The 24,743-nt window shown below is 43.4% G+C and overlaps 1 protein-coding gene across 1 annotated transcript in view; it reads left to right on the top strand.

Annotated features, from left to right (window-relative positions):
* ZDHHC2 (zinc finger DHHC-type palmitoyltransferase 2) overlaps window positions 1-24,743 on the top strand; it is a 209,484-nt gene that overhangs the window by 100,575 nt on the left and 84,166 nt on the right. The window contains exon 3 of the mRNA XM_040418796.1: window positions 17,917-18,011. Within this exon, the coding sequence (XP_040274730.1) occupies window positions 17,917-18,011 (95 nt within the window). The remainder of the gene's footprint in view (window positions 1-17,916; window positions 18,012-24,743) is intronic.

The following is a 24,743-nucleotide window of genomic DNA, read 5'->3' as shown; positions in this document are numbered from 1 at the left end:
ATTTCTATTCTAGGGGTGCAACAGGGGGCTTCAAATGGGACATGGTATAAACAAAACCAGTCCTGCAAAATCTGCCTTCCAAAACCCATATGGTGTTCCCCTCCTTCTATGTGCTCCCGTTCGGCCAAACAGTAGTTTACGACCACATATGGGGTGTTTCTGCAAACTACAGAATCGGGGCAACCCATTTTGAGTTTTGTTAGGCAGTTAACCCTTGTTTTACTACTGGAAAAAATTGATTATATTGGAAAATTTTCCAAAAAATATAAATTTCAAAATTGTTTCTCCATCTGCCATTAACTCTTGTGGAAGACCTAAAGGGTTAATAAAGTTTGAAAAAACAGTTTTGAATACCTTGAGGGGTGTAGTTTCTAGAATGGGGTCATTTTTGGGAGGTTTCTATTATCTAAGCCTCACAATATGACTTCAAACCTGAACTGGTCCATAAAAAGTGGGATTTTGAAGATTTCTGAAAATTTCAAAATTTGCTTCTAAACTTCTAAGCCTTGTAACATCCCCAAAAAATAAAATATCATTCCCAAAATGCTACAAACATGAAGTAGACATATGGGGAATGTAAAGTCATCACAATTTTTGGGGGTATTACTATGTATTACAGAGGTAGAGAAACTGAAACTTTGAAATTTGCTAATTTTTCAAAATTTTCGGTAAAAATTGTATTTTTTTATGCAAAAAAATTAACTTTTTTGACCCAATTTTAGCAGTGTCATGAAGTACAATATGTGACGAAAAAACAATCTCAGAACGGCCTGGGTAAGTCAAAGCGTTTTAAAGTTATCAGCACTTAAAGTGACAGTGGTCAGATTTGCAAAAAATGGCCAAGTCCTTAAGGTGAAATAGGGCCGAGTCCTTAAGGGGTTAAAAATCATACAATGTGATTTCCTGAATTTTTTCAAAGAATTCTGTCTCTCAGAGAGGGAATGCACCTACAATGTAAATTTCAGACCCCTCCATGATTTCTAAGTGGGAGAACTTGCAAAATTGCAGGGTGTTCAAATACTTCTGTTCCTCACTATATGTGAATGGAAATATAAAAAAGTTATGGCTCAAGGAAGATGGAGAAGAGAAATGAAAACGAAAAAACCTCCGGTTGTAAAATAGTTAAAGGGAAAAACAAATGACAGCTTATTCTGAAAAGTCACCTAAACATGTAGGTACACCATAAGGTTCTGCTAGGAAGACTTTGCTCTACAACTAGCACTCATCTCCATGGAAGTGAGGAAAGGTGCAGGTTTATTATGAAGGAATTTATCTTAATGACAGGCGGTAATACTTTGAGTATACCAAAGCGATATATAAGTGCTGAGAAGGTATGCAGTAAAACTCTCTTTCAAACTCTCGAAGATAGGATAGTATAGGTAAGATATCTATCAGTGTTCAACTTTTTAGACAGGTTTGCATACTTTTTTTTTTTTACAGAGGATCTTGCATTGCATATACAAATTCTTACATCTGCTAGGCACAAGGAGAAAAGATAAAAAGTATTTTTCCCCCCATCATTCTGCACTCAATACCCTATAATGAGAAAGTGAAAACAAAGTGTTCCAAATCTTTACTAATTTATTGAAAAGGAAAACAAAATCCTCCATTGACATAAGTATTCAGACCCTTTACTCAGAACTTAGGTGAAGCACCTTTGGCAGTGATTACAGCCTCTAGTCTTCATGGGTATGATGCCTCAATTCTTGTACACCTGGATTTGGGGATTTTCTGCCATTCTTCTCTGCAGATCCTCTCAGGCTAGATGGGGACTGTTGGTCAACAGCCATTTTCAGGTCTCTCCAGAGATGTTAAATTGGGTTCAAGTCAGGTCTTTGGCTGTGCCACTTAAGGACATTCACAGAGTTGTTTCTAAACCACTGCTATGTTGTCTTGGTTGTGTGCTTAGGGTCATTGTCTTAAAAGTTGAACCTTCGCCCCAGCCTGAGGTCAGGAGCACTCTGAATTAGGTTTCCATTAAGAATAAAAAGGAAAAAGCCTGGTCCTGTATTAGCCAATAGAAAACTAGTTTAGTGCTCTCATTAACCACTACAGGACTGCCGTACGCAGGATTGCGTCTTTGCAGCGGCCATGTTATTCCTCCTGGACGCGCCGGCGCGTCCTCTCACGAGACGCGAGATTTCCTGTGAACGCGCGCACACAGGCACGCGCGTTCACAGGAACCGGAGGTAAACTAGCTGATCTACAGCCTGCCAGCGGCGATTGTTCGCTGGCAGGCTGTAGATGCGATTTTTTTAACCCCTAAAAGGTATATTAGACGCTGTTTTGATAACAGCGTCTAATATACCTGCTACCTGGTCCTCTGGTGGTCCCTTTTGCTTGGATCGACCACCAGAGGACACAGGCAGCTCTGTAATAAGTAGCACCAAACACCACTACACTACACCCCCCGTCACTTATTAACCCCTTATTAACCCCTGATCACCCCATATTAGACTCCCTGATCACCCCCCTGTCATTGATCACCCCCCTGTAAGGCTCCATTCAGACGTCTGTATGTGTTTTGCGGATCCGATTCATGGATCCGCGGATCCGCAAAACACATACGGACGTCTGAATGGTGCCTTACAGGGGGGTGATCAATGACATATACACTCCATGATCACCCCCCTGTCATTGATCACACCCCTGTAAGGCTGGCTCCATTCAGAGGTCTGTATGTGTTTTGCGGATCCACGGATCCATGGATCGGATCGGCAAAACACATACGGACGTCTGAATGGAGCCTGACAGGGGGGTGATAACCCCATATAGACTCCCTGATCACCCCCTGTCATATATCTCCCCCTTGTAAGGCTGGCTCCATTCAGAGGTCTATATGTGTTTTGCGGATCCACGGATCCATGGATCGGATCCGCAAAACACATACGGATGTCTGAATGGAGCCTTACAGGGGGGTGATCAATGACAGGGGAGTGATCACCCCATATAGACTCCCTGATCACCCCCCTGTCATTGATCATCCCCCTGTAAGGCTGGCTCCATTCAGAGGTCTGTATGTGTTTTGCGGATCCACGGATCCATGGATCGGATCCGCAAAACACATACGGTCGTCTGAATGGAGCCTTACAGGGGGGTGATCACCCCATATAGACTCCCTGATCACCCCCTGTCATTGATCACCCCCTTGTAAGGCTGGCTCCATTCAGAGGTCCATATGTGTTTTGCGGATCCATGGATCGGATCCGCAAAACACATACGGACGTCTGAATGGAGCCTTACAGGGAGGTGATCAATGACAGGGGGGTGATCACCCCATATAGTCTCCCTGATCACCCCCCTGTCATTGATCACCCCCCTGTAAGGCTCCATTCAGAGGTCCGTATGTGTTTTGCGGATCCACGGATCCATGGATCGGATCCGCAAAACACATACGGACGTCTGAATGGAGCCTTACAGGGGGGTGATCAATGACAGGGGGGTGATCACTCCATATAGACTCCCTGATCACCCCCCTGTCATTGATCACCCCCCTGTAAGGCTCCATTCAGAGGTCCGTATGTGTTTTGCGGGTCCACGGATCCCTGGATCGGATCCGCAAAACACATACGGACGTCTGAATGGAACCTTACAGGGGGGTGATCAATGACAGGGGGGTGATCACCCCATATAGACTCCCTGATCACCCTCCTGTAAGGCTCCATTCAGACGTCCGTATGTGTTTTGCGGATCCGATCCATGGATCCGTGGATCCGCAAAACACATACGGACCTCTGTATGGAGCCTTACAGGGGGGTGATCAATGACAGGGTGGTGATCACCCCATATAGACTCCCTGATCACCCCCCTGTCATTGATCACCCCCCTGTAAGGCTCCATTCAGAGGTCCGTATGTGTTTTGCGGATCCATGGATCGGATCCGCAAAACACATACGGACGTCTGAATGGAGCCTTACAGGGGGGTGATCAATGACAGGGGGGTGATCACCCCATATAGACTCCCTGATCACCCCCCTGTAAGGCTCCATTCAGAGGTCCGTATGTGTTTTGCGGATCTGATCCGTGGATCCGCAAAACACATACGGACCTCTGTATGGAGCCTTACAGGGGGGTGATCAATGACAGGGGGGTGATCACCCCATATAGACTCCCTGATCACTCCCCTGTCATTGATCACCCCCCTGTAAGGCTCCATTCAGAGGTCCGTATGTGTTTTGCGGATCCACGGATCCATGGATCGGATCCGCAAAACACATATGGACATCCGAATGGAACCTTACAGGGGGTTGATCACCCCATATAGACTCCCTGATCACCCCCCTGTAAGGCTCCATTCAGACATCCGTATGTGTTTTGCGGATCCGATCCGTGGATCCGCAAAACACATACGGACCTCTGTATGGAGCCTTACAGGGGGGTGATCAATGACAGGGGGGTGATCACCCCATATAGACTCCCTGATCACCCCCCTGTAAGGCTCCATTCAGACATTTTTTTGGCACAAGTTAGCGGAATTTTTTTTTTTTTTTTCTTTTTTTTTTTTTTCTTGCAAAGTCTCATATTCCACTAACTTGTGACAAAAAATTTAATCTCACATGAACTCACCATACCCCTCACGGAATCCAAATGCGTAAATTCTTTTAGACATTTATATTCCAGACTTCTTCTCACGCTTTAGGGCCCCTAAAATGCCAGGGCAGTATAAATACCCCACATGTGACCCCATTTTGGAAAGAAGACACCTCAAGGTATTTTGTGAGGGGCATGGCGAGTTCATGTAAAAGAAAAATTTTGTCACAAGTTAGCAGAAAGGGAGACTTTGTGAGAAAAAACAAAAAAAATATCAATTTCCGCTAACTTGTGCCACACATATGGTATCGCTGTACTCAGGAGAAGTTGGGCAATGTGTTTTGGGGTGTCTTTTTACATATACCCATGCTGGGTGAGAGAAATATCTCTCTATAATGACAACTTTGTATAAAAAAATGGGAAAAGTTGACTTTTAAAGAGATATTTCTCTTACCCAGCATGGGTATATGTAAAAATACACCCCAAAAAACATTGCCCAACTTCTCCTGAGTACGGCAATACCACATGTGTGACACTTTTTTGCAGCCTAGGTGGGCAAAGGGTCCCACATTCCAAAGAGCACCTTTAGGATTTCACAGGGCATTTTTTACACATTTTGATTTCAAACTACTTCTCACGCATTAGGGCCCCTAAAATCCCAGGGCAGTATAAATACCCCACATGTGACCCCATTTTGGAAAGAAGACACCACAAGGTATCTTGTGAGGGGCATGGCGAGTTCATGTAAAATTTAATTTTTTGTCACAAGTTAGCAGAAAGGGAGACTTTGTGAGAAAAAACTTAAAAAAATCAATTTCCGCTAACTTGTGCCAAAAAAAATAAACTTCTATGAACTCGCCATGCCCCTCACGGAATACCTTGGGGTGTCTTCTTTTCAAAATGGGGTCACATGTGGGGTATTTATACTGCCCTGGCATTTTAGGGGCCCTAAAGCGTGAGAAGAAGTCTGGAATCCAAATGCCCTCCTAAAAGATACTCATTGGAATTTGGGCCCCTTTGCGCACCTAGGCTGCAAAAAAGTGTCACACATGTGGTATCGCTGTACTCAGGAGAAGTTGGGCAATGTGTTTTGGGGTGTCTTTTTACATATACCCATGCTGGGTGAGAGAAATATCTCTCTATAATGACAACTTTGTATAAAAAAACTGGGAAAAGTTGACTTTTAGAGAGATATTTCTCTCACCCAGCATGGGTATATGTAAAAATACACCCCAAAACACATTGCCCAACTTCTCCTGAGTACGGCAATACCACATGTGTGACACTTTTTTGCAGCCTAGGTGGGCAAAGGGGCCCACATTCCAAAGAGCACCTTTAGGATTTCACAGGGCATTTTTTACACATTTTGATTTTAAACTACTTCTCACGCATTAGGGCCCCTAAAATGCCAGGGCAGTATAAATACCCCACATGTGACCCCATTTTGGAAAGAAGACACCTCAAGGTATCTTGTGAGGGGCATGGCGAGTTCATGTAAAATTTATTTTTTTGTCACAAGTTAGCAGAAAGGGAGACTTTGTGAGAAAAAAATAAATAAATCAATTTCCGCTAACTTGTGCCAAAAAAAATAAACTTCTATGAACTCGCCATGCCCCTCACGGAATACCTTGGGGTGTCTTCTTTTCAAAATGGGGTCACATGTGGGGTATTTATACTGCCCTGGCATTTTAGGGGCCCTAAAGCGTGAGAAGAAGTCTGGAATCCAAATGCCCTCCTAAAAGATACTCATTGGAATTTGGGCCCCTTTGCGCACCTAGGCTGCAAAAAAGTGTCACACATGTGGTATCGCTGTACTCAGGAGAAGTTGGGCAATGTGTTTTGGGCTGTCTTGTTACATATACCCATGCTGGGTGAGAGAAATATCTCTCTATAATGACAACTTTGTATAAAAAAAATGGGAAAAGTTGACTTTTAGAGAGATATTTCTCTCACCCAGCATGGGTATATGTAAAAATACACCCCAAAACACATTGCCCAACTTCTCCTGAGTACGGCAATACCACATGTGTGACACTTTTTTGCAGCCTAGGTGGGCAAAGGGGCCCACATTCCAAAGAGCACCTTTAGGATTTCACAGGGTATTTTTTACACATTTTGATTTCAAACTACTTCTCACGCATTAGGGCCCCTAAAATGCCAGGGCAGTATAAATACCCCATATGTGACCCCATTTTGGAAAGAAGACACCCCAAGGTATTTCGTGATGGGCATAGTGAGTTCATGGAAGTTTTTATTTTTTGTCACAAGTTAGTGGAATATGAGACTTTGTAAGAAAAAAATAAAAGAAATCATCATTTTCCGCTAACTTGTGACAAAAAATAAAAAGTTCTATGAACTCACTATGCCCATCAGTGAATACCTTAGGGCTTCTACTTTCTGAAATGGGGTCATTTGTGGGGTGTTTGTACTGTCTGGCCATTGTAGAACCTCAGGAAACATGACAGGTGATCAGAAAGTCAGAGTTGCTTCAAAATGCGGAAATTCACATTTTTGTACCATAGTTTGTAACGCTATAACTTTTACCCAAACCATTTTTTTTTCACCCAAACATTTTTTTTTATCAAAGACATGTAGAACAATAAATTTATAGAAAAATTTATATAGAAATGTACAACTGAAAGTGAAAAATGTCATTTTTTTGCAAAGATTTCGTTAAATTTCGATTAATAACAAAAAAAATAAAAATGTCAGCAGCAATGAAATACCACCAAATGAAAGCTCTATTAGTGAGAAGAAAAGGAGGTAAAATTCATTTGGGTGGTAAGTTGTATGACCGCGCAATAAACCGTGAAAGTAGTGTAGTGCAGAATTGTAAAAAGTGGTCTGGTCATTAAGGGTGTTTAAGCTAGGGGGGCTGAGGTGGTTTAGAGAAACAAAATAAGAGTATTGCAGGTCTACAGAACACTACAACTATATTTGATAAACAAGAAAAAGAAACTCCACAGACTTCGACTTAGAGCGGGATGGTATTCACACACCAATCGAGTACAAGCCAAAGCTAACAGGATGGATCAGAACATCAATCAGGAACCTGGTAAATTCAGCTGTGTCATTAATCTGTCATCATACAAACTGAATAATGTGGAACTCGAGGTGCTCTCCAGAGGACTGTCATTCTGCCCTACCAAAAGTCTTGACAAAAGAGAACTCTGTAGTGACATGGAGGAATATTTTAGGAGATTAAGACTAAAAGAATTCTTCCATGACAAACAGGAGAGAGAATTCTCAAACAGCCAAACACAATTGGCACTGGTGGACAAAAAACTGTCTGACTGGACCCCTCAACCTGACCGCAATACCATTTTGGACCAGTACATTGACTCCTTTAGAAATGTAGTACAGTCTGCAATACTGGACAAACATATAAAAGAAACATTCTGTAACGGTCACGTACACACACACACAGGGGGGAGGATAGTGACCACTGCGCTCCACCCTCACCCCTGGCCCTGCCTACTTGCCTCACGAGTCCTGATGACAGAGAACAACTGGACGGCAGTCCCTAACTTAGTATACGTGCGGGAAGGACAGACAAGACAAATAACGGATAGTGAACGGACCGGGTCAAAACCAAGAGGACAACGCAGTATAGAGGGATAAGCAAGGAAAGGTCAGGAGAAGCCGGGGTCATAAATACCAGGAGAGTCGAGAAGTACCAAAGGAATCTGCAAAGAATAGTCAGGTGGAAGCCGAGGTCAATATACCAGGAAGGATGCGCAGTACAGGAGGAGCAGGCAAAAGATCGTCAGGAAACAGGATCAGGTAAGTACACAGGTATCCAACAACTGCCAGGAACCTAAATTAACAGGCAACCTGTGGCCAGGGGTCTTCCTGCAGGATACATGCAACTTTTAGACTTGGTACCTGAGAATCCCAGGATCAGAGTATTCTACATGCTTCCCAAAATACACAAAGCAGGGAATCCAGGGAGGCCGATCATTTCAGGTGTTGGAACCCTCACTGAAAAAATCTCAGGTTGAATAGAGGGCATCCTCAAACCATTAGTGAAGAACACAACAAGTTATCTACAGGACACCACTGACTTATTGAACAAACTGTCAACCATAGGTCCGCTCCCTAAAGGCACAATCTTGGCCACCATGGATGTGGAATCCTTGTATTCGAATATCCCACACGATGATGGATTAACTGCTTGCTGAGTATACCTAGAGGTGATTGGGATTGTCTCAGAGTCTGTACTACAACTGACCAAATTCATGAAGGGACTGGTGATGTCTCGAAAGCTCGCTATGTAGCATCATTACTTCTACTTTTGTTAGCCATTAAAATGTATCAAACCTGCAATACTCTTATTTTGTTTCGCTTAGGCTACATGCACACGAACGTTGTTTGTTTCGTGTCCGTTACGTTTTTTTTGCGGATAGGATGTGGACCCATTCATTTCAATGAGTCTGCAAAAAATGCGGACAGCACACGGTGTGCTGTCCGCATCAGTATTTCCGTTCCGTAGCCCCGCAAAAAAAAAATAGAACATGTCCTATTCTTGTCCATTTTTGGCATTGTTACAATGGATCCGCAAAAAAAAAGCGAATTGCATATGGATGTCATCTGTTTATACTTTTTTTGTGGATATGCAATTTGCAGACTTCAAAACACATACGGTCATGTGCATGTAGCGTTACTGAGAGCACTAATCCATTAAGAATATCTCTGTACTTTGCTCCATTCAGCCTTCCCTCAACCCTGATCAGTCTCCCTGTCCCAGCCACTGAAAAAAAAACACAGCATGATGCTGCCACCACCACCACCATGCTTCACTGTAGGGGACAATATAGGACGGTGCCTGGTTTCCTCCAAACATGACACTTACAATTGAGGCCAACAAGTTCAATTCATCAAACCAAAGAATCTTGTTTATCACAGTCTGAGAGTACTTTTGTTGTTTCATGTGTCTTTTACTAAGAAGATGCTTGGCATACTCTAGGAAGAGAAATGTTCGCTTAGAGAAAATAAACAGATGGCTCACTATGGGTGATCACGCTAGGTGCTCTGGACAAAAAGAGCCACATATACCCAAAAAAACGCACTAAAAACGCACCTATACACTATGAGTTGAAAAAATCAAAAAAATAAATAAATCGGATGAGTCAGAAAATGATAAAATCGAATAAGTGGAAAAATCGAACAAGAAAAATATCGATTGGGTTCGAATTAATGAAACATCGATCAAGTAGGGACTGATTTGTAAATAAAATAAATAAAATAGAGAATATTGTAATGAAGAGCTAGACATTGTAGCAGTAAATGTGTGCTTATAATCCTCAAGATATATATATATATATTTATGAATGTATCTTGTTCTGCTTTTCTTTTGTATGTGATATATCCTTCTTTATACTCGATAATTCTGGCAAAATGTTTGTAAGTACAGAAAATTTAAAAGAATAGATCAGATTCTTTCTGAAAATTCGGAGACCCTCGTTTTGAAACAACTAGGCATTGTAACCACCCAATCCAATCACTAACACCTGTTGAAATCCAGTGTGGACAATTAAGGGATGACGTGGAGAGTTTAAAAGTCGAGGTTCTCAGACCACAGGGTACCCACTGAGGAAGAGATAAGCTATCTCGAAACGCGTCTGGCCGGAGTACCTGTGCGTGAACTCGACTGCTATTTCTACATGGCCATGTACTGAAACCAACTACACAAGGAAAAGTTTCTGTTTGACTCACGAAAACCTACAGACGGACCAAGTCCTGTTATATTCTGTGACAAGATCCTGAGAGCTGCTGCAGAGGGAAACCAACACTGCTGGACTGGGATGTGAATGGTGGGACGCCACCTGAAATAATTCCCATTTAAAGAACCTCTCGATCAGCGCCAAAGGTTGTGAGTAACTAAATATACGCTTAATCGTGAAAGCTGGTGAATTTATTAATTATGCAGGCCTGAAAAGGCAAAATCATGTTCCTTATATAAAGTTCTGAGGACACAGCTTTGATTACTTCCACTGGGACACAGCTTTGATTAATTCCACTGGGACTCACCCATATATATGGGTTTATTGCACTGGAACTTTAACTGAGAAAAACACTCAGGTCTCCAGAAAAATCGAGTATCTATCGATTAAGGATATTGCATTTTATCTGTATTTTTATGTATGTATTTTAACCTATTCGATTTTATTGGATCGATTTATTGTAGTCGATTTTTTATAATCGATATTCTATCGATAAAATTGTATTTTTGATGCCAATACACACACTCGATTTATTTTATTGTACTTAAATAAATAAGTTTGGATCCACATTTCTCCGGGTGTTTTGAGTGCCGGTCCAATTTCACTCACCATACTCTAGGAAGAGTCCTGATTGTTCTTAACTTCTAGCATTTAAGGATTATGGAGGCCACTGTGCTTTTGGTTTCAGTGAAGCAGAGTTTTTTGAGCCTCTGCACAATCTTGTCTCAAGGCTGTACTGTAATGTCTTTCCTCTGTCTTTTTGCTCTGATATGTATTTTCAGCAGTGAGACATAATATAGAGGGTTCTGTCTTTCCAAATCATGATCAGTCAATGAAATTTACCACAAGTGGACTCTAGTCAAGGTCTAGAAACATCTCAAAGATGATCAAGAGAAATGGGAGGCCCCAGAGCTAATTTCATGCGTCATAGTAGGGGCCTGAATACTTACGTCCATGCAAAATGTAAACTTTTTTGTAGTATGTAGGCCATTAAGCTAGGTGCATTGCATTTGTCACATTGATTTCATCTGCCTTTTAACATGCTGTTAAATTACCAAGGTTTTTCTGTCAGTCATGGTTGGTTTTAAGAATTTTGTATTATTTAGCCTAATCTGCTGTATCTGACACTTTATAATATATAAACAAGGGTATTAATTACGCTTACTATTGAACTCCTATTCAAATCTTGTAGTTATTTAGGTCAGGAATTAGGACACTTTCTTGCATCAACAAGATCTCCTTAGTTCTACTTACCAAATATAATACACTTTTGTGTCACACATTTGTGTAAGTGATACTTTTGTTTTATGTTTTTCATGAAATTCTTTAGTTATCATTGTATCGCTGCCTTCTTTTTTTCTTCAATATGAACTGCTCTGCTAGCTTTTGTGCCTGCTGGAATTGATTGTGACTCTGTAATCTCTGTCCAGATGCCGTAGTATTATAGTAACGACAGAAAGGATTTTGTCTGTCTGAATACTGCCTGGAAAGCATTTCTAACATCTATTTAATACTTACACATTTTCAGTGATTTTTTTTTTGCCGCTATTTGTCACTTTAATTTTGTCCTTTCTGTCCACGTGAATCAGAGCAGTGTTACAGTAAACAATCATATCCACTACACAGTGCACGGAGCTGTGGTGCTACGTTGCCAATTTCCAATGTACAGCAGCTCCTGCAAACAGCTGATTGGTGAGGGTGTTGGTAGTCATTTAAAGGCTATGTACACCTTCAGGGGTAATTTGTTTTCTGATTGCATTTTACTCATTTTGGGTTAAAAATATATTTTTTAATTGGGCTTTATTTAAAATATTGAGCTGTTCTGTCACAAAGGGTAAACTGTTTTTCTAGCTGTGTGAATCCTACTGTTTACTTTCACTTGGTCATCTAATAAACCTTATCTCTAAGGTGCCACATTCTTATCAGTAAAATAAGGACTGAGCTATACTGAGGGTTTATAAGGTCAGAGATCTGAGATAAGGAGCCTGTCAGGTGAGCTGCCTGATGGAACAGAGTGCAAATTCAGATCCTGCTACTAGATAAACTCAAGGCATCACAAAGACAGTGGTTAAATTTTTTTATTAGACACCAATTGAAAAAAATATTTTTACCTCAAAATGAGTACAATGCAATAATAAAAAATGACCCCCAAAGGTGTACATAGTCTTTAAGCATATATGGCACAGCCAGAACAGTGTCATTTTCATAATACTCAATTCATTTCACTGCTACGTCTCTTTATCTATCACTAATATAATAATTTATGTTTTTGCAAAAAAAAGGGATAAAGTTGGGTAAAAAACGAAATTCTGCCGTAGATTTATGGGTTTTATGGAAATTACCTGTTACCTTTATTCCTATGTCAGCACAATTACAGTGGTCCCCAATGCAAAGAACGGCAGCACAACGGCCGTGTGCATGAGGCCTAAAGGTTAGAGTGCATTTTAGGTTCACCCGGAAATTTCACCCACAAGCCAAATATCCCTAACTTTGTGTGTAGTCAAGTGTATATTTTTGTTGAGAAAATATTCAGTAAAACTTCAGTTTCTGTTATTTCACCCCTGTGGACAGCACTCAGTACAAGGGAGGTGTTTTCATTGACTCACAGCTATCTCTGTATACACACTTACACAGAGAATGCTACCAATCACTGATAACACCTCCCTGTGTACAACTATCAGTGACTGACGGCTATCTCTGTATACACACTTATTGTGAGGCAGTGACTGGAAAAGTAGTAGAAAACCGTTATATTTCGCCTAGGTTTATTTCTTATACAATGTGCTAGGCTACAGGAAGTGGATATCTCAACTAGGAAAACTGGATGAGATATCAGAAATCCAGGAAAGATGGGTTACCTTAGCACCTTGGTTAATGGTGTTATTGGGCCTGGATTTTTATGGAACGATGAGCTGGTTGGTAGTGGGGCTCATCATTCCCTTCCTGTCCAGAACAGTTTTCCTATATATCTTTCAGCCAGGTGATGGACCTCAGCTCTTTTCTAGGCTATAAAGGTCTGCACTATGAGCATGTGTGTGTGGGGGACTGGTTGAACAGACTGTCTTTCACCATTGCTGCTGAAGTCTGCTAAAACGTCAAAAAGGACACTGTAAGTTTACTATGTGTTGTCGTGTGGCTGGTAGTAAGCCGCTAGTATAGAAAGAGTGATTTGGTGCTTAGTAAGTGCTCAGCCTAGCAGGAATTTATTTTTGAGTTTTTTTCCTGAATGTAAATGCCTTATATTTTTGTTTATGTATGAAAATAAAGAAAACAGGCAAATCCCTGTATGAACTGTACCATGGTGTCACTGTCTCTAACTGCTGTGCCTACCACTATTAAGCTGACCCCCACATTACACAGAGAATGCTATAAGTCCCTGATAACACCTCCCCATGTACAACTATCAGTGTCTGACAGCTATCTATGTATACACACTTATACAGAGAATGCTATCAATCACTGATAACACCTCCCCCATGTACAACTATCAGTGATTGACAGCTATCTCTGTATACCCACTTACACAGAGAATTCTATCACTGATAACACCTCCCCGATGTACTACTATCAGTGACTGACAGCTATCTCTGTATACACACACAGAGAATACTATCAATCACTGATAACACCTCCTCCATGCACAACTAACTAACAGTTATCTATGTATACACACTTACACAGAGAATGCTATCAATCACTGATAACACCTCCCCCGTGTACAACTATCAGTGATTGACAGCTTTCTATGTATACATACTTACACAGAGAATGCTATCAATCACTGATAACACCTCCCCGTGTACTGAGAGCTGTTCAGCGAGGTGGTCTTAACCCCTTAGTGACCAGCCTGTTTTGGGCCTTACTGATCAAGTGTTTTTCTTCCTTTTTTCATCGTCGCATTCCAAGAGCTGTAACTTTTTTATTTTTCCGTCTATATAGCTTTATGAGGGCTTGTTTTTTGCGGGAAAAGTTGTAGTTTTTTTGGGGTGCACATAACTTTCTGATTAACTTTTATTAACTCTTTCTGGGAGGGAGATGGGAAAAACAGCAATACTGCCACTGCGTTTTTACGTTATAAATTTTATGGCGTTCATTTTTCGGTATAAATAACATAATATCTTTATTCTCTGGGTCACTGCGATTACAGTGATGCCAAATTATTGCAATAAAAACACTTTTTTTTTTTTAGAAAAAAATGTTTTTGCATTGCCACTTCCCAAGACCCATAACTTTTTACTTTTCTTTCTATGGAGTTGTGTGAGGGCTTGATTTTTGCAGGACGACTTGTATTTTTCATTGGTATCATTTTGGAGTAAATGGCTCTTTTTGATCGCTTGTTATTAAGTTTTTTCGATGGCAACTAAGAATATATTAGCAATTCTGTCTTTTTTTTTTTTTTTTTACGGCGTTCACCGCAGGGAAAAATTTACATGATATTTATGTAATCTGGGTCGTTACGGACGCGGCAATACCAAACATATGGGGTAGATTTTTTTTTTGCTATTTTTTTTCTTTGAATAAATGTGTTTTGTTTTTTAACTTTTTTTTTAACCACTTAATAGTCCCACAAGTGGACTATAACAGACAACATTCTGATTGATTTTTAAATGCAATGCATTATCCCTCTAGTGCATTGCATTTTAATATCAGTGCTATTCTGACATTGACCAGCAGGCTGCGCCAGAGAGGAGCAGCCTGCTGGAAATTACTCAAGGCTGGTCTGGGTCCTACACAAGACCCCAGACAGTTTTCACTCACATTGGCACTCCGCGATGCCAATGGGAGACAAAGGGAGTCCACTCCCTCTGTCAGCACTTTACATGCGGCGACTGTCATTGCCCGCGGCATGTCAAGTGTTAAACAGCCCGGATTGGCACTCCTGCCGGTCCGGGCTGTTAAAGTAGGGCCGCGGCTCTCATGTGAGAGCCGGGCCCCCGCTCCCTGTGCAGCGCTTAGACTGGGCCGCCGTAAAAAAGCGGCGGCCCAGCCTAAAGCCCCTTAGTGACCGCTGTAAAAAGGCGTATGGGTGGTCACTAAGGGGTTAAAGGGGTTGTATCACTTCAGAAAGTGGCATTTATTATGTAGAGAAAGTTAATACAAGGCACTTACTAATGTATTATTATCCATATTTCTTCTTTCAGGCTCGATTCATTTTTCCATCACAGTACACACTACTCGTTTCCATGGTTACGACCACCCTGCAATCCAGCATCGGTGGCCGTGCTTGCCCACTATAGGAAAAAGTTCCGGCCTCTCTGGTGGTCGAGACCGCAGGAGTGCACATAGGCTGGTGCTTTTTCCAATAGTGTGAAAGCACGGCCACCGCTATTTGCTGAAGTGACATAAGCCCTGTAAGTTAGAAATAGCAGAAATGTAAATGTATAAATTACAAGTTTTACTGAATCTGTCGGACCCCAACCAATCAGATACTGATGACCTATCCTGATGATGGGTCATCAGTATAAATAAAACACTTGGAAAACCCCTTTAGGCCTCTTTCACACGAACAATATGGATTGGCTCCGGATGCGTTCAGGGTGCGTTCAGTAAAACTCGCACCATTTTGCAAGCAAGTTCAGTCAGTTTTGTCTGCTATCGCGTTCAGTTTTTTCAGTGCAGATGCAATGCGTTTTCATGCATTTTTTAACGCGTGTGATAAAAAACTGAAGGTTTACAAACAACATCTCTTAGCAACCATCAGTGAAGAACGCAATGCATCTGCACTTGCTTCCGGATGTAATGCGTTTTTCACTGAAGCCCCGTTCACTTCTTTGGAGCCAGGGCTGCGTGAAAAACGCAGAATATAGAACATGCTGCGTTTTTTAACGCAACGCAGAACTGATGCATGAAAAAAACTGTCATGTACACAGACTCGCTCGTGTGAAAGAGGCCTTAAAGGGAACCTATCTCCTCAAAAATGCATCTACACCCGCTAGCAGTACCTCGTAGTAGCCCGCAGCCTGTTAATAATCATATGTTTCATCCTGTTTTATCCTCCATCAGCGCTATAGTGCCGGCCAGCTTCTTGCCTGAGAGTGGCAGCCTGCAGTGCAGCCGCGATTCCCCAAGTCTCGCGCATGTGCGGTGCGCTCTGTAGTAATGTGCTATCCCATCTCCTACTGCCGCTGTTAGCCGGGTTTCAGCGGTCCAATGCGCATGCGCGAGACTTGGGGAATCGCGGCTGCACTGCAGGCTGTCACTCTCAGGCAAGAGGGGGCGGTTAGGGGGCGTGGTTACCTGGACTTTAAGCAAGTAGGCCGCTGCCCCTTTCACTTCAAGCTGGCCGGCACTATAGCGCTGATGGAGGATAAAACCGCATTTTTTGAAACTTACGCAGCATCAGACAACAGGATGAAACATATGATTGTTAACAGGCTGCGGGCTACTATGAGGTAGTGCTGGTGGATGCATTTTTGAGGTGACAGGTTCCCTTTAATGTAAATATGCATTTTGGACCTCTCGCAGCAGTGGTTGGATGAATTCTAACACCATTTTTTTTTTTAATTATAGGGATTTTTCAAAATTTTTGATTTTACTGATGGCCTATCCTCTGGATAGGTAATCAGTATCTGACTCTGGGGGTCCGACACCCGGGACCCTGCCGATCAGCTTTTTGAGAAGGCAGCAGTGATTTTGTGAGTGCCGCAGCCTTGTCCAGGTTTTCCTAGGCCTGTGACGACATGTTCGTCGATCACGTGGCCTTGGAGCAGCTCGGCCCAATTCAAGTGAATTGTGCTGAGCTGCTATACCAAGCACAGCCGCTATACTATGTACAGCACAGTGCGGGGTGAACTGCCTTCTCAAAACAGCTAATCGGCGCGGTCCCGGGTGTTGGACCCCCACTGATCAGATATTGAAAAAGTATCAGTAAAAAAAATCTCAGAAAACACTTTTAACTTATTTCTTAAAGGGTTTCTAGCACTTGGTATCACATATTTAGGTGTCAGACACTAGCGATCCGCTAGTGTCTGCTCTAACAAACCATCCTAATATGATAGGTTTTGGGGCAGCCGTTTTGCTAAAATAACAACTTATATCTATATGCTAATGAGCCTCTAGGTGCTATGGGGGCGTCATTAGCACCTAGAGGCTCCGTCTACCTTCATAAAATGTCGCCGCCCAGCGCGTCCCTCCAGCCCGCCCATCTCCTGCTGAATGCGATCCTCCCCGTGCGCGTCTCTGTTCTGCGCATGCGCAGTGAATGTCTGACCGCTTCCCTGCTCAGACATCTCCACTGCGCCTGTTCCTCGGAGCACTATGATGTCATCGGCGCAGGCGCAGTGGAGATGTCTGAGTAGGGAAGCGGTCAGACATTCACTGCGCATGCGCAGAACAGAGACGCGCACGGAGAGGATCGCATTCAGCAGGAGATGGGCGGGCTGGAGGGACGCGCTGGGCGGCGACATTTTATGAAGGTAGACGGAGCCTCTAGGTGCTAATGACGCCCCCATAGCACCTAGAGGCTCATTAGCATATAGATATAAGTTGTTATTTTAGCAAAACGGCTGCCCCAAAACCTATCATATTAGGATGGTTTGTTAGAGCAGACACTAGCGGATCGCTAGTGTCTGACACCTAAATATGTGATACCAAGTGATAGAAACCCTTTAAAGGTAAATCTTGTGTATCTAAATAAAATGATATTTTTTATTCTGTTTTCCAGTTCTCTGCCTGATAGCGTATCACTTCTTTGTTCTCCTGTTTGTTTGGTCTTACTGGAAGACTATCTTCACATTACCAATGAATCCAACTAAAGAGGTAAGGTAAAGTGAATTTCAAGTGATCTGCAGTAAAAATTCAACTTACACTCCATGGACTTTTCCCATGCTCATGTCCAACTTTTATAAGGCTACATTCACATGATGGACACATTGTCAGTTTTTCCATCTATTTTCTGGTCATCTGGCTGTTAAAAAGGGATGATTTTTATTGGCTTTATTTATTTCAATCCCAAACCCTGCAGTATACACAATGTCCCCCTTGCTGCCCCCAGCATTAATAATTTCAGTTATAGTTGTCCCCAACAGTAATAATGTCCCCCATAGTGGCCCCCAGCAGTAATCATGTCCCTGATAGTGGCCCCAAGCAGTAATAATGTCCCCCATAGTGGTCCCCAGCAGTAATAATGTTGCCCATAGGAGCTCCCAGCAGTAATAATTTCCCTCATAGTGGCCCCCAGCAGTAATAATGTTGCCCGTAGTAGCGCCAAGCAGTATTAATGTTCCCATAGTGGCCCCCAGCAGTAATAATGTCCCCAATAGTGGCCCCCTGTAGTAATAATTTCCCTCATAGTGGCCCCCAACAGTAATAATGTTGCCCGTAGTAGCGCCAAGCAGTAATAATGTCCCCCATAGTCGGGCCCAGCAGTAATAATTTCCCTCATAGTGGTCCCCAGCAGTAATAATGTCCCCCATAGTGGTGCCCAGCAGTAATAATTTCCCTCATAGTGGTCCCCAGCAGTAATAATGTCCTCCATAGTGGTGCCCAGCAGTAATAATTTCCCTCATAGTGGTCCCCAGCAGTAATAATGTCCCCCCATAGTGGGGCCCAGCAGTAATAATTTCCCTCATAGTGGTCCCCAGCAGTAATAATGTCCTCCATAGTGGTGCCCAGCAGTAATAATTTCCCTCATAGTGGTCCCCAGCAGTAATAATGTCCCCCAGCATTTTTGTGTGGCAAAAAAAAAACTCAACCACTTGCGTGCATGGGGATGCTCACTCTTCACTGAAAGCAGAAGGAGTTGACAATTCCTGTGTGATGACCACACTGGGAGCATCATGTCCTTCTGCATCCTGTGAGAAGCAAGTGTGTAAATGTCCCAGCGCATGAAAGTGGATGAGGTGAGTATTGTTGACCACGTGACTAGCCGCATAGAGTTTAATTGGTTCTGAAAACCGCTGTGTGTTGGTCGTTAAAGGGATTATCCCATGACTAATATAAAAAATAAAAATAAGATAGTACATGACAACCTCTTTCTAATAAAGCTAGAACCAGCGCTGTACCGCATATGGATCCAGAGATCTCCCCATTCATTGCTCCAATTGCTCTGCTAGAGTTATATCAAGATCGCAGCTCAAGGGGAGTGTCCTTTCTTAGTGGGCGTGTCTTTCTTCTGTAGCTCTCTCCCTGTCACAGCTCAGGAGGCAGTTGTAGGATGAAACTGAGCATGTGCGGCCTTCTCAGTAAGTAGGACAAAGAAATAAGAAAAAAACAAACAGACGGTGGCGCTACACAGCTACATTTAATTGAATATCTCAGCGGCTATGATAAATATTTAGTTACATGCAATTGCAAAAGTATTCAGATCCAGGTTCTGGTTTGAAAACAATACAATATATTTTTTGGGACCACCCCTTTAAAAAAATGTCTGTCACATGGCCGTTTTTCACTGTCGTTTGTACGTAGTCTAAGCAACCATACTCGGACCTCCAGCATGTACATCATGGCCCAGTCATTTGTGGCAGTGAAGTATACCGGGGGTCACAGTAGCAAGACCCTTAAAGATTAACCTGCAATGATCACCTGAGAGGTGTTGTCAGGCAAAGGTAACTTTTAACATTTCACATCTGCTTCAGCAGATATACAGTGCCTTGCTAAAGTTTTCACCCCCCTTGACTTTTTTCGTGTTTTGGTGCCTCACAACCTGGGATTAACATGGATTGTTTGAGGATTTGCATAATTTAATTTACAGAACATGCCCACAACTATGAAGATGTTTTTTTATTTTATTGTAAAGCATACAACAAATAGGACAAAATAACAGAAAAAGTCAATGCGCCCCCTAAAGTCAATACTTTGTAGAGCCACCTTTTGCGACAATCACAGCTCCAAGTCGCTTTGGATAAGTCTCTATGAGCTTGCCACATCTTACCACTGGGATTTTTGCCCATTCCTCCTTGCAAAACTGCTCCAGCTCCTTCAAGTTGGATGGTTTGCGCTTGTGAGCAGCAATCTTTAAGTCTGACCACAGATTTTCTATTGGATTGAGATCTGGGCTTAGGGTTGGACGATATCAAAAATATTCAGACGATAACGATATTAAAAAATTTATCGCGATAACGATATATATCGCGATAAATACCCGTTTTAAAGAAAAAACACATGACGTTATACTGTATGGGGGGCCACAAGGAGACATTATACTGTATGGGGACAGCCACAAGGAGACGTTATACTGTATGGGGGCCACAAGGAGACGTTATACTGTATGGGGGCAGCCACAAGGAGACATTATACTGTATGGGGCAGCCACAAGGAGACGTTATACTGTATGGGGGCAGCCACAAGGAGACGTTATACTGTATGGGGGCAGCTACAAGGAGACGTTACACTGTATAGGGGCCACAAGGAGACATTACACTGTATGGGGCAGCCACAACGAGACGTTACACTGTATGGGGCAGCCACAAGAAGACGTTACACTGTATGGGGGCCACAAGGAGATATACTGTATGGGGCAGCCACAAGGAGATATACTGTATGGGGCAGCCACAAGGAGACATTATACTGTATGGGGGGCCACAAGGAGACATTATACTGTATGGGGGCAGCCACAACGAGACGTTACACTGTATGGGGGCAGCCACAAGGAGACGTTATACTGTATGGGGCAGCCACAAGGAGACGTTACACTGTATGGGGCAGCCACAAGGAGATATACTGTATGGGGCAGCCACAAGGAGATATACTGTATGGGGCAGCCACAAGGAGATATACTGTATGGGGCAGCCACAAGGAGATATATTGTATGGGGCAGCCACAAGGAGATATACTGTATGGGGCAGCCACAAGGAGATATACTGTATGGGGGCCACAAGGAGATATACTGTAGAGGAGCCTCAAGGAGATATACTGTAGGGGGGCCACAAGGAGATATACTGTATGGGGGGCCACAAGGAGACGTTATACTGTATGGGGGGCCACAAGGAAACGTTATACTGTATGGGGGGCCACAAGGAGACGTTATACTGTATGGGGGGGCACAAGGAGACGTTATACTGTATGGGGGGCCACAAGGAGACGTTATACTGTATGGGGGGCCACAAGGAGATGTGACGTTATACTGTATGGGGGGCCACAAGGAGACATTATAATGGACTATGGGGCAGCAGCCAGCAGGAGACATTATACTGTATGGGGGCCACAAGGAGACATTATACTGTATGGGGGCCACAAGGAGACGTTATACTGTATGGGGGCCACAAGGAGACATGATGAGAGCAGCAGCCACAAGGAGACGTTACAGTATTAGGGGCAGCAGCGCAGCCGCAAGGAGACATTACAGTATGGGGGCAGCTGGCAGCAGCCATAAAAGGAGACATTACATACAGTATGGGGCTTGTGGGGGGCAGTAGCTGCCCCGCCCCCCCCCCCCCCCATATCTTATGGACACCTGTGTGACTGTGACTTGTCACCTGCCTGCCAGGCTGCCACAGTGACATTACACCTTTTAATAGCTGCCCGTCCGGCAGCTGAGATATATATGGTCTCTTCTCTCCGCAGGGGGTGGGGGTCGGTTGGAATCGGACGGAGTGTGGGTTCTTCTGAGTTCTTCTCTGACTGACTTTCCCGCCACTCGCTGCTAGTGATGTCCGGATCATACTGAGCTGATCCCAGTGAAACAGCTCAGTCAGATTAGCATAGAGGCAGCAGCAGGCAGTGTAATAGGAGCCTACAGTGGAAGATAGCCCCGCCCCTCCCCACCCTCCAACCAATCAGAGGCAACCAGCACTGACTCACAGCACGGGGGAGGTCGTGCAGGGACTCAGAGAATCGTCTGAGAGTTTATTAGTTAAAAGAATCGAATGAGTCACAGACTGTGTCACCGAGTCCCTGCCAGACTTCCTGCTCCGCGGCTCCCTGTCTCCCGACAAGTTCGGTGGGGGGGGGGGGGGGGCATTAGTATAGCATGTAGCGGAGCTGTGTGTGTACAGGGTGCATGCAGCAGTGTAGCATGTAGCAGAGCAGGAAGTCTGGTAGGGACTCGGTGACACGATTCTTTTAACTAATAAACTCTCAGACAATTATCTGAGTCCCTGCAATAACTATACATTGTGATTACAAACCGGATTCCAAAAAAGTTGGGACACTATACAAATCGTGAATAAAAACTGAATGCAATGATGTGGAGGTGCCAACTTCTAATATTTTATTCAGAATAGAACATGAATCACGGAACAAAAGTTTAAACTGAGAAAATGTACTATTTTCAGGGAAAAATATGTTGAATCAGAATTTCATGGTGTCAACAAATCCCCAAAAAGTTGGGACACGGCCATTTTCACCACTGTGTGGCATCTCCCCTTCTTCTAACAACACTCAACAGACGTCTGGGGACCGAGGAGACCAGTTTCTCAAGTTTAGACATAGGAATGCTCTCCCATTCTTGTCTAATACAGGCCTCTAACTGTTCAATCGTCTTGGGCCTTCTTTGTTGCACCTTCCTCTTTATGATGCGCCAAATGTTCTCTATAGGTGAAAGATCTGGACTGCAGACTGGCCATTTCAGTACCCGGATCCTTCTCCTACGCAGCCATGATGTTGTGATTGATGCAGAATGTGGTCTTCCCTGAAAGAGATGACGTCTGGATGGGAGCATATGTTGTTCTAGAACCTGAATATATTTTTCTGCATTGATGGTGCCTTTCCAGACATGCAAGCTGCCCATGCCACACGCACTCATGCAACCCCATACCATCAGAGATGCAGGCTTCTGAACTGAGAGTTGATAACAACTTGGGTTGTCCTTGTCCTCTTTGGTCCGGATGACATGGCGCCCCAGATTTCCAAAAAGAACTTCGAATTGTGACTCGTCTGACCACAGAACAGTCTTCCATTTTGCCACACTCCATTTTAAATGATCCCTGGCCCAGTGAAAACGCCTGAGCTTGTGGATCTTGCTTAGAAATGGCTTCTTTGCACTGTAGAGTTTCAGCTGGCAACGGCGGATGGCACGGTGGATTGTGTTCACTGACAATGGTTTCTGGAAGTATTCCTGAGCCCATTCTGTGATTTCCTTTACAGTAGCATTCCTGTTTGTGGTGCAGTGTCGTTTAAGGGCCCGGAGATCACGGGCATCCAGTATGGTTTTACGGCCTTGACCCTTACGCACAGAGATTGTTCCAGATTCTCTGAATCTTCGGATGATGTTATGCACAGTTGATGATGATAGATGCAAAGTCTTTGCAATTTTTCGCTGGGTAACACCTTTCTGATATTGCTCCACTATCTTTCTGCGCAACATTGTGGGAATTGGTGATCCTCTACCCATCTTGGCTTCTGAGAGAAACTGCCACTCTGAGAAGCTCTTTTTATACCCAATCATGTTGCCAATTGACCTAATTAGTGTTAATTGGTCTTCCAGCTCTTCGTTATGCTCAAATTTACTTTTTCCAGCCTCTTATTGCTACTTGTCCCAACTTTTTGGGGATTTGTTGACACCGTGAAAATTGGAATCAACGTATTTTTCCTTTAAAATGATACATTTACTCTGATTAAACGTTTGATCTGTCATCTACCTTCTATTACAAATAAAATATTGACATTTGCCATCTCCACATCATTGCATTCAGTTTTTATTCACAATTTGTTTAGTGTCCCAACTTTTTTGGAATCCAGTTTGTACATCACAGTCTGCTCCACTGAATTCACTGCAGCAGAGCTGTGTTTGCCAGGAGCGAGTCCCTCCTGACCATCGGTTCATTCGAGAGCCGACTCAGCAGTCGCTGCTGTACTGCGCTGCTCAACTCAGCCTGGGGGCGTCACCGGATTCCGACGTGAGACGTCGGTCTGTGGGCGGAGACAGCACATTCGGAGCAAGCAGGAGGAGCCGCTGCTGAAAGAAATTGGTAGATAATGATGGGGGAGGGTAGCCGCGGACTCAGTTTTTAAAGCAATGACGTCACGAAACATACCGTGGTATTTTTTAATACCGTGGTATATCGTGATACCGGTATATCGCCCAACCCTAGCTTTGACTAGGCCATTCCAACACATTTATATGTTTACCTTTAAACCACCCAAGTGTTGCTTTAGCAGTGTGTTTGGGGTCATTGTCCTGCTGAAAGGTGAACCTCCGTCCTAGCCTCAGATCACGCACAGAGTGCTACAGGTTTTGCTCAAGAATATCCCTGTATTTAGCACCATCCATCTCTCCCTCAACTCTGACTAGTTTCCCATTCCCGGCTGCTGAAAAACATCCCGACAGCATGATGCTCCACCATGTTGTTCTTTGGGTGATGTGATGTGTTGGGTTTGCGCAAGACATAGCGTTTTCTTTGATGGCTGAAAAGTTACATTTTAGACTCATCAGACCAGAGCGCCTTCCTCCATACAGTTTGGGAGTCTTCCACGTGCCTTTCGCAAACTCACACCGTGCCTTTTTTTTGTTTTTTGCTGAAAGTAATGGCTTTCTTCTGGCCACTCTGCCATAAAGCCCAATTCTGTGGAGTGTACGGCTTATTGTCGTCCTATGTACAGATACTCCAGTCT

Source organism: Bufo bufo, chromosome 2, assembly GCF_905171765.1.
Source record: "Bufo bufo chromosome 2, aBufBuf1.1, whole genome shotgun sequence".
NCBI classification, from domain to species: domain Eukaryota; kingdom Metazoa; phylum Chordata; class Amphibia; order Anura; family Bufonidae; genus Bufo; species Bufo bufo.
The sequence above is the reverse complement of the archived record's forward strand: the minus strand, read 5'-3'. Positions and strand labels throughout refer to the sequence as shown.